Consider the following 14273-nt stretch of genomic DNA (forward strand, 5'->3'; position numbering starts at 1 on the left):
TCTGTCATTTTGTTGCCGAGTTTAGTGAGATCCCTTTGTAACTCTTCCCAGTCAGCTTTGAACTTAACTATCTTGAGTAAATGTTGTATTGTCGGTAAATTTCACTACCTCACTGTTTATTCTCTTTTCTAGAGCATTTCTGAACCTGGCTATTTACCTCCCTCCATTCTGAAAACTAACCATTTATTCCTACCCTTTTTTGGAAGTCTGGATCCCAGCTTCCATTTTTTGCTGCAGCAGGGCAGGGAGCACTTTCTGTTACATAGTAAATATTACTATGCGATTCTAACACTGATAGCCTGGTCAGTTTGAGCACTTTAATACCCATGTACCACTATCAGATAAAAGTGCTGCTTCTCTAGCTCAAGGAGTAGATATCTAAGCATGTGGCTGAGATTTGAACCTGTGACTACTTGCATATGAGACAGAGAGCTTTCACTAGCCCAAGGGGCTGTACTGGCTTGCTAAGTAGAACTCTCTGCTTTCAGCAGAGCCATTATGGTGTTTACTCCCCACTGGCACCTTTGGGAAGGAGGTGTGTTCCACAACCACTAGAGCGAAGTCTGCTAAACTCTTTCTGTTATGAAGTCAAGTTTGCCTTGCCTTTGTTATGTTCCCAGACTTTTCAGATTGGAGCATTTTATCAGACGGAAGAGATTGAGCCAGTCCCCTCTGCCTTGGCTGCCCCACCACAGCTAGAGATGGAATTTATTTTAGTAGAGCAGCATGTCTGTTGAGAGTGGGAGGCAGTGACAACCCCTGAGGGATTCTTTCCAGACAAAACCCTTCACAAGCAACAGTTCAGGCAGTTGCATCTGAAGAAGTGTTTTTTTTTTTTAACCCATGACAGCTTATGCCCATATAAATCTGTTGTAGTAAGTGAAGGCCCTGATAAAGGCCCAGTATGAGGCCTGAGGCCTGAACTAAAGTAATGGTCAAGACTTTGCTAACATAAAGCAAAGTGAAGCTGTGAGCCAGAGGCAGGCCCTGCTCACAGAAGCTGGCAAGGAAAGGGCTGATGCTGCAAGAAGATACGTACCTAAAAGGTACTGAACACTAGAGATCAGAACATTCACATACTTGCACATTCCACACAGATAACAAGGAACAGGCCGACCCATCCCAATGACGGGGGCAAAAGGGTAATGTGATGGATAGAGTTGTTTTGATCGAACCAACATGTACAAGGTGAGAGGCGGCATCTCACTACGTAGAGGGGTTGTACCTTACTACGTAGAGGGGCTGCACCTCAATACGTCAGGAGTGATGTGTAACTTGTTTGTACCTGTGTATAAAAATGTATCCCTGGGGCAATGTCTTTGTCCGGCCTAGGGGGCAGTGGAAAGTCCCGCCACTGACTGAGCCAGGTCCATTGCCAAGAGGCACTTTCTCGTAGTATGCCCGGTAGACTAAGTAATCTACGGGGAACTGCAATTGTGTCCGAGATCGCAATAAACCTGGCTGACGTGCCTTCGTACCTTACTAGACTCTGTGGTCATTGAGGGTTCTCTTTGGGTCTGCTGTGTCAGCTATCTGCAGAGCTGGGACAGCACAAGAGGGAACACATGCACGCAGCCGAGTGATACCAACAAGGAGAGAGCAGAGCACCACACTGGTAGCATCTGACAACACACTTCTGACAACATCTGTTAGTCTTTAAGTTGCCACCAGACTCCTCATTGTTTTTGTGGCTACAGACTAACATGGCAACCCCTCTGATAATTGAGGCAGACACACCCCAAAAGTCCTCTGGGAAGGAAGAAGCCTACCCCATCCCATGCAGAGATGATATGTGATAATCTGAATGACCTTGAACAGAATAGAGGAGGGAGAAATGTTCATCTCACTTCAGCATGTGGGAAACAAAGGTTAACCCAGTGGGCGGGTGGGGAGGTCAATCCACTACTCCCTGTATCCAGAGAACCTGGGAGGATGACACAGGATTCCCAGGTCCTGACATGAGAGAGTAGGGGCTTTGGCTGTGGGGGAGGGTCCCTTACCAGAGGTTGAGCTTCCTCCATGGTTACAAGCAGTGTGCATGGTTCAGAATCAGGCCTAGCCTGCTCCCCCATCCGATGAAAGGGTTAGTTCCCATAATGCCCCAAGAGAGTGAACACCGGGGCTGCTGATGCCTTGAGGAACAAAGAGTCACTATCCCTGCTCCCTAGGCACTGGGTGGGAGGAATAGGTCTCAGGTTCACATCCAAAGGTAAGGGGGGCATGGGAGAGCTCTGCTGCAAATTCACTCTGCAGGGTCTAAAAAGAACATGTGTATATGGGGTGGTTGTCAACCAGTTGGTTTATGAATGATGTGCCAGGTTGTTATGAGCTGATTTATGATATGAATAGCTGAAATTTGAAATTACCAGAGATAATAGCAGACATGGCACAACCTGCAGGCTTTCCCAGGCTACTGGTCCAGTCCCCTTGCTGGCTCTCTTCCAAAAGGGGGAGTTGTGACAGAGGCCTGGTCCACACTACGCTGTTAAACCGATTTTAACAGCGTTAAATCGATTTAACGCTGTACCCGTCCACACTGCAATGCACTTTAAATCGATTTAAAGGGCTCTTAAAATCGATTTCTGTACTCCTCCCCAACGAGAGGAGTAACGCTAAAATCGATATTAACATATCGATTTAGGGTTAGTGTGGCCGCAAATCGAAGTTATTGGCCAGATAGTTATAGTGATAGCTACCCACAGTGCAATGCTCCGGAAATCAATGCTAGCCTCAGACCATGGATGCACACCGCCGAATTAATGTGCCTAGTGTGGACACTTGCAATCGACTTTATAATATCTGTTTAATAAAACCGGTTTAAATTAATTCGAAATTATCCTGTAGTGTAGACGTACCCAGAGATTTTGCACTCTTGGGCAGGGGGCTCAGGGTGCTGTTTTTGTTAGTGACAAAAGGGAAAATAGACTGTTTGAAGTAAAATGTTTCAGGTATTCCTTATGTGGAATCATCTCCTAGAATGTTCTGGACCTTTGTAGAATCTCATGGAATCTTCCAGATTTTCTGAGAACTGCATTTTCCTCCAACTTCCTAAAATGTCAGCCACACCCTTGTGGGTATATAAGGGGTGGGGTGTTGCCAGCCAGTGAGAAATAAGAATGAAGTGAAGGGAGAGCCCAACTGCAACTTTTATATTTATATATGTATGAAAGTGTTGGCTCTCTCTGATACTGTGCTTCAGTTCGTGAAGTCAAAGATGAAAAAAGCAGCCTTTTGAACTGAACGACGAGTGTTAAAATTCTAATACTGTCATTCACTGTAACTATTTAATACTCGTCCATCCAATGTTGGTGCACAAATCAATTTCTTGATGTTAGTAAATTTCAGTTATTCTTAAAGTTAAAGTTTCTATAAGCTGAGCTGAAACAAATTTTTTATTTGCTAATATGTAGCATGAATAAATACACATTTACAGATCCTAGCATACTAATTCATCATCTTTTATGACAGGGCTAAATCATGCATGCAACTTGTGCATCAAAGTCATAAAATGGGCGCAAAGGCAATAAATAAGTTATTCAAAAGTTTACCAAATTGTGGGGAGGGGACGAATTTGGTGTAGGGCTGGTCCTGCTCTTGGGCTCACAAGACCATGGTATCAACTGTATAACAGTTGTATGTGTTCATGTGGGATGGAGATTGTATAGGAGTGTACTGCAGGAACTAAAACCACTGTGGGGGCAGGGGGAGGAGATTACTGGAAACCCCTATGCAGTGGATGAGAAGCTGGATATGAGTCAGCAGTGTGCCCTTGTTGCCAAGAAGGCTAACGGCATATTCGACTGCATTAGTAGAAGCATTGCCAGCAGATCTAGTGAAGTGATTATTCCCCTCTATTCAGCACTGGTGAGGCCACATCTGGAGTATTGCATCTAGTTTTCACCCACCCAGAAAGGATATAGACAAATTGGAGGGAGTCTAGTGGATGGCAATGAAAATTATTAGTGGGCTGGGGCACATGACTTACAAGGAGAGGCTGAGGGAACTGTGTTTATTTAGTCTGCAGAAGACAAGAGTGAGGGGAGATTTTGAACTACAGGAATGGGGGTTCCAAAGTCCACTGGTGCCTTGCAGTTCCCAGGGCAGTAACCCTGCAGGGAGCAGCTGGGACCCACACATGTGCACACCCTAGAGTGACCAGACAGCAAGTATGAAAAATCGGGCCAGAGGATGGGGAGTAATAGAATCCTATATAAGAAAAAGACCCAAAAATCGGGACCATCCCTATAAAATCGGGACATCTGGTCACCCTAGCACACTCCAGGGAGTGGCGGGGACCCACACATGTAAAACGGAGCTCATTTCTAGTTCAGGCCCGTCTTTTTAAAAAACAGTTAATATACAACCATATTTTCCCAGACACATCTGGCTTTTTGGTTCTTAAATCGCCAACCCAGAGGAAAATACGGATGTATGGTAACCCTATTGGTACAAAAAATGCATACTGTGGCACATCCCTTAAATCAGAACTTTTTATAGGGAAAAGGTTACTAAGAAATGAAAGGCCTTTTTTTACATTTTTTTTTTTTACACATGCCTGCTGAGGCCCTGCTGAAAATATTTGAATTGGGCCCCGCACTTCCTAAAGCCAGCCCTGCCAAAGAGGATGGAGCTCGGCTGTTCTCAGTGGTGGCAGGTGACAGAACAAGGAGTAATGGTCTCAAGTTGCAGTGGGGGAGGCCTAATTGGATATTAGGGAAAAACTATTTCACTAAGAGGATGGTGAAGCATTGGAATGGGTTACCTAAGGAGGTGGTGGAATCTCCTTCCTTAAAGGTTTTTAAGGCCCAGCTTGATCAAGATCTGGCTGGGATGATTTAGTTGGGGTTGGCCCTGCTTTGAGCTGGGGGTTGGACTAGATGACCTCCTGAGGTCTCTTCCAATCCTAATCTTCTATGATTCACATACATTTCTAGGAGAGAAGGCTGCTGCGTCTGTGTGTTTGTGTACATACACATGTTCGTATCTGTGCACAGGTGTGGCCCTCCAGCTGGCTCACCCAACCTGGCTCTTCTCTGTCATTCAGCTGAAGCAAGAGCTGCCCCGTCAGTTCCCACTGTGCTGTTGCCTTGGTGGTGATGGGGCCAGCAGCGCTGGGGATCAGGGTTCCATCCCTTAGCTGGGTGGGAATAGGTCAATCCCCAAACACAGCAGGGGGCCAGGGCCTAAAGGTCTGTCTCTGCCATGGGTGGAGGATCTGCATACAAACAGCCCCAGTGCCTTACCCCAGAGATGGACTCATAAACAGCCACTGTGCCCCACTGCAGAGGAGGCTGCAACTCAGCACTGGGTTTAAGCAGCCTGGGCCACACACTGAGCCCCAGACAGATCCCTGGCTGACATCAGAACCCAGAGAGGGGAATGAGCCATCAGGAGCTGCACTGGCTGAGGACCCCCGAGATCTAGGGGCATTGTCGACCACTGCAGCAGAAGACAGGGTAGGAAGTCACCCAGGGGACTTAGACATTGCTGCAGTTGTAGAACCAGGGAACCGGTCAGCATGTTTTGGGGCGATCCCCACTGCCTCAGTGGCAAACACCCTTGCCACTGCCAGTGCCCTAATGTCCATACAGAACCTCACCGTCCCATCAGACTTTGGGCTTCATCATTCACACTGGGACTCTTCCATTATCCTCCAGGCCAGCATTGCCTCAAGTTCTTTCTGGACCACTTCCCACATTTTCCTGGGAAGTGGGCGATGTTGGTTGCAGACTTTCTGCCTGGGAATGGTGTATATATGGTGACTGGCAATGTTCATCCGCACTGGATGGGAAGATAAAATGGAGGAGAAGTCTTGGACCAACTTTTGTAGCCTTGCTTTTTGTTCCAGGTCTGAGGCCTGCCAGGGCCCTGGTTTGGGAGTCTGAGGAGCAGGGAGAATCCCAGTCCCACTACCCCAGACGCCACACACTCCTAGGTGGTGTCTCACTTCCCTGATGGGTCATTAGGCCACACAGCCCCATGGAGGTGGGCAGCTTTATGGACTCTGGCCCACAGAGCCCTGTAAGGAAGGGCTGCCTATTGACTTAGGCCATCAGGTCATGCTGCCCTGAGAGTGAGGGCAATCCAAGGGATTCCAACTACTAGACCCTACTAACTCACTTGGTTGTCAGAGTCACCATTATAAAATCTAGCAGGCAGCAGTATATCCCTTCTGTTTGACAGTTCGTGAGCTGACACCCCATGACGGGGTGTACATACACTGCAATACAAGCCAAAGTGTCCTGACTCTATGGTTTTTGTTTCCAACTTATGGTGGCTGAGCATACAAGGTTATGCTAAAGTCATACACAAGATGGCTGTGGTCATGTCAAGTCCAGGTCTCTCATAACAAATATTTTCCTTCCCCATTAATTTAGTTCCCTGTAGCACCAACTGTTCAGATTGTGGGGATAGCAGGTTAGATTCCTGAATCGGGCCCTAGTGACCCCCAGTGCCCCTACATCTGCACCCCCTGCTGAGTCCCAACACATGCTGGGACAGAACGTACCCTGTGGGGTAGGTTTCTCTGGAACCCAGTGCATGGAGGGCAATGGAGAGAGGACTCAGATGAGGGTAAAAATCATATCTTTCTCACTCAGGATTAACCCTTCTGTCAGGTGGAGTCAGCAGCAACAAGGCCCAGGTTCAATATCTAGGAGTGCCTCTTAATAATACAAAACAGAAATAGCTTGAACCCCCCATGACAGTACCTTCCATAAGGCATTCTGGAAATATGCTTAGAATGTGTTTTATGCTACATATGCCATGTAACATATCTCAAAGTTTAATCTACTGAATGTATTAATCCTATTTGTATGCATGTATCATTTTTGTATTTGAAGTTGTGAATGTTATGAATGTTGGCTGTGTACTGGCTTAATTTCTAGATAACCTTAGTAGAGCATTTGGTCAGTTGCTGGAGAAATGTTGAAATTAAGTACCTAATCAAGAAACACTTAAAGGACAATGGATCTTGGAATGCTCCAATCCACATAAAAAGTCTACTTGAGGACGTTCAAGGTAGCATGTAAACAATGGATGCTACCTGTAAAACTAAGCGTCATGCATGGATATGTGACTTGCCCAGGTGACTTCTAACTCCATCTTGGAGCTGGACTTTGCATAGGAAGGAGAAGGGGGTCTCCAGCCACAAGAGAAAGTCTATTTAAACCCCTGGGAGACCCCTCCATTTTGTCTTCAGCTGGCTAAAGCGAGAGCCTCTCCACCCCCCAGGATACTTGAAAAAAGCTGGAACAAAGGGACGTGACTGCAAGGGGTGTGAGTGATTGCTGGACCCAGGCTAAAAGTAGAATAGTCTGTAAAAGGGAGCATTCTGGAACTGGTGAGGATCTTATCTGTATTCAGTTTGATTAGACATAGATTTGCGCATTTTATTTTATTTTGCGTGGTAACTTACTTTGTTCTGTCTGTTACTACTCGGAACTATTTAAATCCTACTTTCTGTATTTAATAAAATCACTTTCTACTTATTAATTAACTCAGAGTATGTATTAATACATGGAGGAGCAAACAACTGTGCATCTCTCTCTGTCAGTGTTATAGAGGGCGAACAATTTATGAGCTTTATACAGGGTAAAACAGATTTATTTGGGTTTAGACCCCATTGGAAGTCGGGCATCTGAGTGTTAAAAACAGGAACTCTTCTGTTAGCTGCTTTCAGGTAAACCTGCAGCTTTGGGGCAAGTAATTCATACCCTGGGTCTGTGTTGAAGCAGATGGAAGTGTCTGGCTCAGCAAGACAGGATGCTGGGGCCCCAAGCTGGCAGGGAAGGCAGGGGTAAAAGTAGTCTTGGCACATTGGGTGGCAGCTCCCAAGAGGATTTCTGTGATCCAACCCATCACACTCCCACCCAGTAATCTGGGAAAATTAGACATCACCCCTAGGCATCTCTAAGATGCAGACTCGCAAGCATTGAGTCTGTGTACAACAAAGAAAATTTTTAGTAAAACGGGAAAAGGAACCCAGCATTAATTTGGGGAAATGCCACAATTTAAAAGCATATGACCATGAACAAACACCCAGCTCAGAGTACACTGGGTAGTGCTCTTTGCTCCAGTTTCTCATCTTGCAGTGTAAAAACATACCACTTTCCCCAGTGCATCCTATTCACAGTTACTGTCCTTGATCAGCAAAGACCCATAGTTCAGAGGTGTGTTCACATGAGTTCATCCCAAAAGTGCTGAGCACTGCCTCTGTTTGTGTCCTCCATTGCAAGTGGCTCATAGTTGCTAGTGGTCAATGCACCAGGACTACCCACTTCAACTGCCATTTCTCTGCTGTAATATCACATTCTGAGGTTCTACCACTTAAAACAGCTCTCAGTGATTTTAAGAGGTGGGAGGAACCTCGCTTCTAGTGCAGGCTTTGCAGTTTCTTTCAGTGCCTCACTGCCATACCCCAGCTCTAACGCTCAACACCTAGTTATCAGTGATTTCAGCTCTAGTGATTACTGAACACACACAAAAAAGTCTAATCAGCTCAATTTTTAAAGACTACAAAGAAGAGTAGCAAATAATGCCTAGAACTCACTAGTGAGAACTCACACTGTGAGACATGAACACTCACTCTTACCCTCTCTTTTCTGCCCTAAGCTTTGGCATCCCTGTATAGCAAGTGAGCCCCTCAATCAGGGCAGGCTAAATACAGTTCTGCTGCCATTTACTCATATAATAAGGATAACAACATATTCAAAAAAGTGATTTGTAATCCAACACCAGCAAAAACCGATTGCTTTGGCAAAGCAGCTTCATCATGCTGTGCACCTAGAAAGAGTAGATATGTTTGCACAAACACAGTCTGTTCCTGAAATCTTTTCATCTTGGCTCATTGCTAGATGTCAGAGGAGAGCTCATTCAGCCTCTGCTTACACTAGTAATCCTTGTCCTGTGGCTTCTGGCTGGATCCCCCTGCAGGTCACATCCTTTCATGTCATCCAAGGAGGATGGTGGGAGTTGGGAAATCAATGACTACTGCCCATCCCTGGCCAGATGCAGGTCTCTGCTGTTCATAGGCTGCTCTTGCTGTCACTGATGGTTGAGGTGGGATACGTCTGCCTGCTGAGGGCACTGCTGTGCTCCTGCAGAGATGGGCTGTCACTCAGGCCTACGATGTCTTGACTCTCAGTCCTGGGAGGCTGGGATGATGAATCTTTCTGGAGCCTGGGTTGGGGAGCAATTAATAATGCAACTAGAGAATTAAAAGCCCCATTTATTAATTATTTATTAGTCCCTCTCCAAGCACAAACCCTCCTTGCAAGTTATTAGTACCATGCTATGGTCATCCAAAGAGATCCTGTCCAACATCAGGGCCTCTTTTTGTGGCAGATATTGTCCAGACCCTATCCAAGATCAAGGACCCATTGTGCTGGATGCTGCACAGACTCTCAAGCTAGATTGTACACTCTGACTGAGATCAGGCCCCCATTGTTCCAGACCCTGCACAGACAACAAACAGGCACTGAGCGATGTAGAGAGTTGCACAAGGTCTCTGGCAGAGGAAGGAATAAAACCCAAGTGTCCTGATCCCATATGCCAGACATGAGGTGCTCTTGGACCAGCCCTCATGGCGTGGGAAATGGGTTGAAAATATTTTTCTCCAATAAGCAAGGGGCAGGTGCTGCTCTGGCTGGTTTCATGGAGCAGGTAGCCACGGCATTCTCCTGTCTGCTGCTGGTGCCTGAAGTTGCAGCAGCTCCTCAGCTCATACAGCCGGTAAGAGCCGACCCACACACACAGCCCTGAGCTGTCCCATCCCTGTACCCTGAACATTTTCAAATTTTTTTTAGCTGAACTCACATCACCCACAACCAGACAGGCTGGGTGGGCTGCTGTGGTAAGTCAGAAGGTGGAGGTGGCGTTGCCTTCCTGGACCCCACTGTGCGGGAGCTGTCTTAAGCCCCGCCAGCCCCTGCCCCCACCACAACAGAAGTTAAACTATGCCTATGCCTGAGGGCCCACCTTTGGCCCAGAGCCCCGATTCCACCCTCTCCTCTGCTGGGCCCTGGAGTTTTTATACCATGTTGAGAGGGGCCTCAGAAAGAAAAAGGTTGATAACCCCTGTTCTACTGCACCCCTGCCACCTGACTCCATGCAGCATTATGCCCCCTATTCAGCCCCTGCCCCTCTTCCTGAACCATGGTGCCCCCTACTGACACCACATCCCAATCTCTGATGAACAGCAACCCATACTGAGCCTCCACCATAATCCTTGCAACACAGCACACTCTACTGGCCCACTCGCTTCCAGCAGCAAGGTGCTTTCTACTGAGCACTCCAACCCACTCTCTTCAGCACAGGACCCCTTACTGCCCCCACCCCACTCCTTGCATATTCCATTTATGTCTCCTATCCCATCCAGTCCCACTTGGCCTGTGTGCTGCAGGCTAGGGCAGGCACCATCTTGGATCCTGCGGAGGTTCAGTCCCCTCACCTGTTCTTGGCTGAGGCAGCACGGTCCCGCTGTCGGCGGTTCTTGAACCAGTTCCCCACCTGGGTGGGGGTAAGGCCAGTGGCATGGGCCAGGTAGCGCTTGCGGGAGGGGTTGGGGTAGGGGTCCTGCAGGTACCATTCCCGCAGCAGGTTCCGTGTCTTTTCCTGGGGACAGAAAGAAAGGCAGTGGGACAGATATCAACATGGGGATGGGGTCAGCAGGGAGACCCTTATACCCTACCCTGATAAGCCTCCCCAGCCATGCACAGTCCCATATAAAACATTCACCATCCTGGTGGACAGCATCATCCACTGCAATCTTTCACTGAGTGGTGGTTGTGGGAGACAGGATCATCTCCTCCAGTCTATCCCACTTGAGGAGGAGGAGGGCTTGCCCTACAGAGCATTCCTCTTGAGGGGGAAGGGGGGCAGAGTTGCCCGCAACAGTCTATTTAATCATCGCCCACAGTCTATTCCCTGAGGGTAGGGGATTGTCCCCTACAGTCTATTCTCTCACCAAGGGGCTGTCAATCTGCTGCTCATGACCCTCTTCCTCTCCTAACCCACCACCCGATGCCCTGCTCACCTTGAAGCTGCTGACCCTGTGCTGGATGTTGCTGTTGGGAAAGGCTGAGAAGGATAGTCTCCTGCATGATGCGTACTGTTCCAGGCCCCCTAAGGTCCCTGGGGCCCCACAAGGTGAGGCCTGGCTGCAATAGGGTGTCAGCAGGGCTGAGGTGTGGGGGCCCAGCAGCTCCAGCTCAGGGCAGATCGGCACCCATGGAGGGGCCTGGTGGCATCTGTTGGCAAGGGTAGGTGGCAAAGCCCAAAGGAACAGGGCCAGACGCTCGAACTCCCCATTCTCCTGCAGGGCCTCACAGACTCGGGCCACCTGCCCTGGGGGGAAGAATGACAGACCAGGTGGTGGTAGTGGCATCGGGCCAGTGGGGGGATGGGACCAGGGCAGAGAATGATGTAGGGTTGAATATGGGATGGGGAGGTAAAGGGCAGGAGGCAGGGATGTATAGAGCAAGAACGGGGGAACAGGGCAGGGGATCGGGATGGGAGTATGGGATAGAGAGGGGATGAGGCAGGTTGTGTAGGGCTGGAATGAGAGGAATGGGACAAGCAATCCAAGTATGGGGCAAAGTGCTATGGGTCTGGGATTGGGATGTGAGGAACAGAGAGGGACAGGACAGAGGATTGGGGGGAGTGTGGGACAGGGCATGGGGTTGGGAGAGGCCTATAGGAGGCAGCCAGAGGGAACTGAAAAAACTGAGGAGGGGAGACAAATAATAGAAATGACGTTAGTGCCACTACTCAATAACCAGGCAGAGTTTTGCATCAGTCCCGCCCTGTCTCCCTCTGCCCTGGGCTCAGCCAGATGAGATGGCAGCTCTGGGGTTTGACCTCCAGACTCACCAGCTTTGCTGATTCCCTTAAAGTCTCAGCTCCTCGAACTGTGGGAGAATCACAGCCTCATGGAGGGAAAAGGCACTTTCTAGCCTTTCTGGTTGTGGAGAGAGGGTGGGGACATGACCCCCACCTCTCTCAATGGCTGGGGACATGACCCCCACCTCTCTCAATGGCTGGGGACATGACCCCCACCTCCCCTTAAGGCTGGAGACTCAAACTCTTGCCCCACCTCCGAAAGTTGTTGATGTGATCTATGCCCACCTTAACTTCTCAAGGAGGCTGGAACCAGACCCCTGCCCAAGGCTGCCCAGAGGATTCAGGGGGCCTGGGGCAAAACAATTTAGGGGGCTCCTTCCATAAAAAAAGTTGCAACACTATAGAATACTATATTCTTGTGGGGCCGCCTGTAGGACCCAGCGCAAATTGCCCCACTTCCCTCTCACCCCCACCTCCACCCCCTGGCAGCCCTGGGAAAAATAAACATTAAAAGCCTTCTGAATCTTGGCACAAACCCAGTTTTGAGAAAAATTCTTTTCAAGTTACCTTTACAAGGTATCACTGGTTCTCAGCATCAACTAGTGCTAAAAGGCACTAAAGCTCATTAAAAGGATTGAACAAATATTTTCCATCAAAACTTTTTTTTTGATTGAAAAGTAGGGGTTTTTAAAAAGCAGAAAAAAATCACGGACAATGTCCGTTTTCCTTCAAAATTTGTTGTGTTTTTTTAAATTGAAAAGCTGAAATTAGTCTACCAAAACCTGAACATGGTTTGAGGTTTCAGAAATGTGTAGCCAAATATTTGCTGCTTGCTGTGTTTGTTTAAAGAAACAATAAAAAAAATTATACTTAAAAAAAATTCCAAAACTTTTGAACCACCTCAGCTTGTGACCAAACACCTGAGCCCATCCAGTCAGAGATTTTTCCAGGTTTCTGATACTCTGCTGGCTTCCTTGACTTATATCTGTCTCCATAACTTTGGGTTATGGAGACAGATATAGGTTAGAACATAAGAACAGCCATACTGGGTCAGACCAAAGTTACATCCAGCCCAGTATCCTGTCTACCGACAGTGGCCAATGCCAAGTGTCCCAGAGGGAGTGAACCTAACAGGTAATGATCAAGTGATCTCTCTCCTGCCATCCATCTTCACTCTCTGACAAACAGAGGCTAGGGACACCAGTCCTTACCCATCCTGGCTAATAGCCATTAATGGACTTAACCTCCATGAATTTAATCTGTTTCCTAGAGACTGGCTCCATGGGGTCCCTCACAAACTGGAGACGGTTACTGTGGGTTTGTCTTTAGTATAGCTTATGTACATACTCCATGAACTGAACCTTTGAGCTTGTTCCAGAATCTGGGATAAGCCTATGTTGTGAAAACTGAAATGCTCAAAATAGCACATGCATGTGAATAGACACAGGGTGCTAAAATTAAATTAACCCAGGGGTTCTCAAATTGGGTGTCAGGATCCCTCACGGGGTCACAAGGTTATTACTGGGGGTTGCGAGCTATCAGCCTCCACCTCAAACCCTGATTTGCCTCCAGCATTTATAATAGTGTTAAATATATAAAAAAGTAGTTTTAATTTATAAGCGGGGGGCGGGGGGGGTCGCACTCAGAGGTTTACTATGTGAAAGGAGTCACCAATACAAAAGTTTGAGAACCACTGAATTAACCCCTCTGGAGCCTCAGGGAATGCAGGGGAGGGGGGGTCTCCCTTGGTAGTGTTGGGAAGGGAGTAGGTGGTGTAGGATATTGCTCTTCTCATGTGATCCCTGCCCCATGGCTCTCTTGGCTCTATCACTGTTAATATAAAGTGGCTAATTTTAATGAAGCTACCCTCCCCTGACGTGAATCTCCCTATGGCACTGAAATTAAATATAGACTATAATTTGGTATTTGAGCAGTGAAAGGGATGATAACCCTAAGGGAAAAGATAACAGCTTGGCTCTTTGTGTTAAATAACTGTCTGCAAGCCTCAAACTGCTGAATGAGCTTTAGGGAAGGGAAGGCTGTGCCTTCCCAAACAGCCTGGCTCTGCCCCCTATCTGATCCCCCACCCACTTTCCTGCCCCCCAACTGCCCCCCTCAGAATCCCCAACCCACCCTGCTCCTTGTCCCCTGACTGCCCCCCCAAGACTTCTCCAGCCACCACCCCGGGACAACCCCCCTGTCCCCTGACTGCCCCGATCCCTAGCCACCCCCCGCTGCGTCCTGACAGACCCCCGGAACGCCCACAATCCAACCCCTGTTCCCTGACCACCATGTCCCGGAACCTCTGCCCCCTCCCTGTCTCCCTGCTTATCCCTGCCTCCCCCCTCTCCTGGAGCCTCAGCGCGCCACATCAAGGAGCAGGGCCGGTGCTTCCATTTAGGCGACCTAGGCAGTCACCTAGGGCGCCAGGA

At 48.2% G+C, this 14273-nt stretch overlaps 1 protein-coding gene across 1 annotated transcript; it reads right to left on the bottom strand.

Annotated features, from left to right (window-relative positions):
- Positions 1-9026: 9026 nt before the first annotated feature.
- Positions 9027-11386, bottom strand: LOC127052602 (homeobox protein SIX6-like). The gene is made up of 3 exons (XM_050956463.1): positions 11036-11386; positions 10451-10614; positions 9027-9180 (listed from the first exon to the last, which is right to left on the bottom strand). Exons 1-3 carry the CDS (start codon positions 11384-11386, stop codon positions 9027-9029), a joined length of 669 nt encoding a protein of 222 aa, XP_050812420.1.
- Between the last annotated feature and the right edge of the window lie 2887 nt (positions 11387-14273).

Source organism: Gopherus flavomarginatus, chromosome 5 (assembly GCF_025201925.1).
Source record: "Gopherus flavomarginatus isolate rGopFla2 chromosome 5, rGopFla2.mat.asm, whole genome shotgun sequence".
NCBI lineage: Eukaryota > Metazoa > Chordata > Testudines > Testudinidae > Gopherus > Gopherus flavomarginatus.